Here is a 4,376-nt window from a genome sequence, read left to right as displayed (position 1 = left end):
GGGTTATATTACATGATAGGGAAGTAAGTTTACATAAGCATGACTAAAGCGACTCAATTATATGAGCATCCGACATGTGACATAAAAACAAGTGTATATCCTTGGTTTCGTAGTTGAAGTTGTTTTTACGGTATTACGATTAATGTTTTACTTCTTTGTATACATATTTATTACAATTCATGTAAATTACAATTTATATACCAAACAAAAGTCGTAAGAAATTGAACATTGAAAAAGGTTGCAAAAAACTTACTTTGCGCATTTTCTATTGCAGTCGTTGTCGTAGGTTGTACCATCGACGCCACACACTTGTAGGTAGATTGTGGATGTCTTTAGGTTCAACAGTAGGCTGCGGGCTTACAGCAGATCGCTTACGTAAGTTAATACAGGGACCATTATGGAGTAAGATTGCCCAACTTATGTAAAATAAAACATAAAACAGTAAAATACATGTAGTTAATAAAATGGGTCTTACTTTTATATCTATGTACACAAAACAAACATCTCGACATCCTTCCGTATATACACTAACGCAAGAATATTCAAATAACGCAGGAATAGTGCAACGGACCTGGTCACGAATTCCATGAAATACATAAAGGGCTTCGTACTCTCGTCGTCACATGAAATTCATGACCAGGTCTTTTCTAAACAGACAGACCTCGTACTCGGTCGTTATCCTATACTTAAAGATCTGAATGAAATATAGAAATATTACTGTTTCATGCGTATGACCATATATAGGCACGTTTGGAATTATTAATTGTATTACTAATAGCCTGTTTATACTTGATCAGTTTTCAATGTGGGTCATTTATTCAAGCGTGGGTCAAAAGATAAAAAAATGAAAAAAAATCCGTTAAAAAGTGTCCCATGTGGATACTTTTCAACGGGGTCAAAATTTAATGTTACACCTCCGTCAAGTTCGCGTTATTAGATACACACAGGTGAACAGCGCGTAGCCAGGCCAGTTATTAGGACACCCATTCAAGACCCAAATCCAACCCTCAATCTTTTATGAATTAAATAATTGAACACATATTAAATACCAATAAAATATCAAAGAGCAATAAAAAACATCAGTAAAAACAAACTATATTTTATAAACAAGGTATCAAAAAGATAACTTATCGATTAATAATAATTATAATTGGGTTTTCATAAAAACATCTAATGTCAAAGTGTTCGAGAATGTCACTAGAAAAAGATATGATTGCATTGCTGTTTTAAAAATGCCATGACTGAACGCCATTCTCGCGGTAATAAATGCAGAACTCCTAGTTACCGGTGTTGAATCAATAAAAAAATATAATACGTATACAAACAAAAATATATATATACAACAATTAAGAGCCTTTTTTAAAGAAAGAAATGTTTATTTTAAAAAGAGCGTTTGCACGGACCAAAAAATAGATACCATAAAGTAAAACAAAACAAGGTAATACTCTGAAGTAGAGTCTAAATACATTTATAAGTCAGTCTTTCATTACATGTTTTAACATTATTTCTTTCAATATGGCATTGTTAAGTTTTTTCTCAAGATTCAGTTCAAGAATATTAATTTTTTCTCAAGATCAACATGTCCAAGTCCCCGAATATTCCGTTGAAAGGTAGGTCTGGTTACAATTGAATGGTGTGCTTATGCATACATTCCTTTTCATTTCAAATGTTTATTTCTGGCGGTGTATCATTTTTTTATTTGTAATATATTAACCAATTAACAGTTAAATAAATGATTATTTTTACTTACACACATTTTAGAAAACATAGATTATAATACGTCACGCCATCAACGCTGCACACAGGTACGTAAATTAAAGGACAAACACAATGCGCATTTGCAGTTGGCATGGTAACTAAATAATAAACAATATGTGATACATTATGCATATACATATGGACATATAGATAAAGTCATGTTTTTCCGTATTTGAAAAAAAAATCTAAAAAAAACCTAAAAAAAAAAAAAGACATACAAGATTCTTCCTCCATAATTGGAATAATTAATACTAACATAAAAAATGTCTACTGATATTTTACGGGAAAATGTTAATCAGTAAAATAATTCAGCCAAATTGTAAGACGACTACCAACGTTGTAGGTATAATTAACGTATTAAAAGTGTTGTGTACACATATGCAGCGAGTTAGTTCAAGTTCAATGTTACTATCTATTATACTTCGAAATATCTAGAGATAGTGCAAACTGGTTCGGTTGCACCCACAATGTTTTAGAAGTGAAACCAAATCATGACAGTATCCGGTGATCGAGGAAATGATTTTACGGAAAACTTCCGTAGATTACGGAAGCATGAGCAAATGTGCAAAGGTTTTTTACAACCAGTTTGCAATAGACGAGTTTTGCAATCGCAACAAAATTTTCAATAAAATTTTGCAAAACTCGTTTAATTGCAAAGCCGGTTGTAACAAAGGTCTGACCAATGGGTATCATATATACGTCTCTTATCAACAACAGAAAATGCAAAGTTTGTTTGCGCGACCTCAGACGTTAAATAGCAAATTACAGGAATAGTCTGTCAAGATCCTTAAATCATTCACAGTGACATGTTACAAAATAAAGATAAATCGAGTGCGATCACATATAAAATATTTATTTATTTATAATCATAAAAACGTATCACTCAATAAAAACCGTTGGTGAACAAAACAAATGCAGTAAAAAAATAATGTAAAGGCAGTAATAGAAGTTATGAAAAATGATATAGAATAAACTAACCAGTGATCCAAGCAAAACAAATGACTGCAAGGCAAGCTGAAGTAACCATCTTGTATTGGTAGCTTTAACAAAGTTTTCAAAGTTTCTACCGGAATTAAACAGTTTAATATGGTCTTGTCGATGCTGAATTTAGATTATATATAAATTGATGTCTACGCGTCAGCACCCCATGTCACTGCACATTTTTTGTTAAAGCAGCGCAGTAATAAATTGATCAAAAATTGCAAAAAAACTTAGAAATGTCTAAATAAATATACGAACTGTTTTTCTGTTCGTAAATACATTATTATTTATATACACAATCTTATGCGTATTTGTTGCTTACGTTTTATTAGATTAATATAGTTGCTGATTGACGCCATTTCGTGTTTTGCTTTTTTTGGTTTGTTCAACTTTGTCGTCCCTTCGTAAGAAGAAGCGAGAATACGACATGGCGTAAATCAGCAACCATAGATTAAGACAAGAGTGCTGCCAGACTTGCAACTTGATAATTTCTTTACTGAAAAACAACAACAACAACCAAAAAAACCCAATTCAGATATTGCGCCTACAATAACGATCTTAGTCCTTAAATACTTTATAATACTAGATATTTGTATATGAAGTCACAGTGATAATATATGGTAAGGTGACAATTACGAAAAACTAACCATTTTTTAACAAGACATGTCATTGACCAAAAAGTTCCCAATTGTTTGTAGTTTCTAAAACTGTCGGCATAAATTTGCATAAATGTTGGCGAACAGAGAAATCTAAGATGGCGTTCAAGATGGCTGCCGAAATTATCAAAATTGCCACTTAGTCACTATTACTTAATTTAAGCAGTTAAAACAGATGCTGTTGTTCTTTTGTGGTATTTCTCTATGGAATTTATGTCAAGGATGTAGTTTTATTACCTTTTTCTGATGTAATAGTGTTGTTTACGGTCAAAAGCAGATAAAATGTGATGAAAATATATAATATGATTTTATAGACTTAAAAAAGGAAAGAAAAATGCTAATAAATTATTTTATCATAAACTTAGAATGTGAATTGAAACACTATTTTCCACTTTCCAGTCCTTAATTGCTTATAGAACTATTAACAATTCTTGCATACTCTAACCAAAAGTTACTGAACTTTGTTATAAATTATAGGTTTCAGTCTTTCAAGCAATTTATATAAAACAATAACATTTGAAAAACATAAGAATAATGTTTCTTACAATGAATTTGTGATTTTGAAGAAATTGATATTTTACCCCACCACCTTAGAAACTTCATTATTTTAAACACTTCAATGGCACATTTCTTATGTACATGATGTTTGTTTTTTTTTGTAATATAAACCATAGTAAATCAATTATAACATGGAAATATGTTCATCTTTAAATATTACCAATTTTTCGTCATTTCTTCACCACAACTTTCAGCCTTTATCTGTTAAAAGATATTTCAACATTAAAAATAGATACTAAGATTATGGTTGTGAATGTTTTTTGAAAAAAAATGATGAAAAAACAAATGACTTTTTTAAACTGTTTTAAAAATAAGGGTATTAAAAATATTTTTCATTTTTTGGGCGGCCATTTTGGCCCGCCATCTTGGTTTTTCTTCTGTTCGCCACCATGAAATGCCGTTTTATCGAATTTTTTAAAAATT

The 4,376-nt window shown here is 30.8% G+C and overlaps 1 protein-coding gene across 1 annotated transcript; it reads right to left on the bottom strand.

Moving 5' to 3' along the window:
- Positions 1 to 226: 226 nt before the first annotated feature.
- On the bottom strand, positions 227 to 2,889 carry LOC132727053 (uncharacterized). Its single transcript, XM_060712463.1, has 3 exons — positions 2,737 to 2,889; positions 1,751 to 1,856; positions 227 to 416 (listed from the first exon to the last, which is right to left on the bottom strand). Exons 1-3 carry the CDS (start codon positions 2,783 to 2,785, stop codon positions 266 to 268), a joined length of 306 nt encoding a protein of 101 aa, XP_060568446.1. The 5' UTR covers positions 2,786 to 2,889; the 3' UTR covers positions 227 to 265.
- Positions 2,890 to 4,376: the final 1,487 nt, after the last annotated feature.

The sequence above is a fragment of the Ruditapes philippinarum genome, unplaced genomic scaffold, assembly GCF_026571515.1.
Source record: "Ruditapes philippinarum isolate M1 unplaced genomic scaffold, ASM2657151v2 ctg26248_1_1_1_1, whole genome shotgun sequence".
NCBI lineage: Eukaryota > Metazoa > Mollusca > Bivalvia > Venerida > Veneridae > Ruditapes > Ruditapes philippinarum.
This window is presented reverse-complemented; position numbering and strand designations above follow the sequence as displayed.

Coding starts and splice junctions, on each gene's coding strand:
- LOC132727053 (XM_060712463.1), bottom strand. CDS start 2,785: ATGGTTACTTCAGCTTGCCTTGCAGTCATTTGTTTTGCTTGGATCACT. Junction 1,857..2,736: donor TTGTTTTGCTTGGATCACTG/GTTAGTTTATTC, acceptor TTTATTATTTAG/TTACCATGCCAACTGCAAAT. Junction 417..1,750: donor CTATGTTTTCTAAAATGTGT/GTAAGTAAAAAT, acceptor ATTTTACATAAG/TTGGGCAATCTTACTCCATA.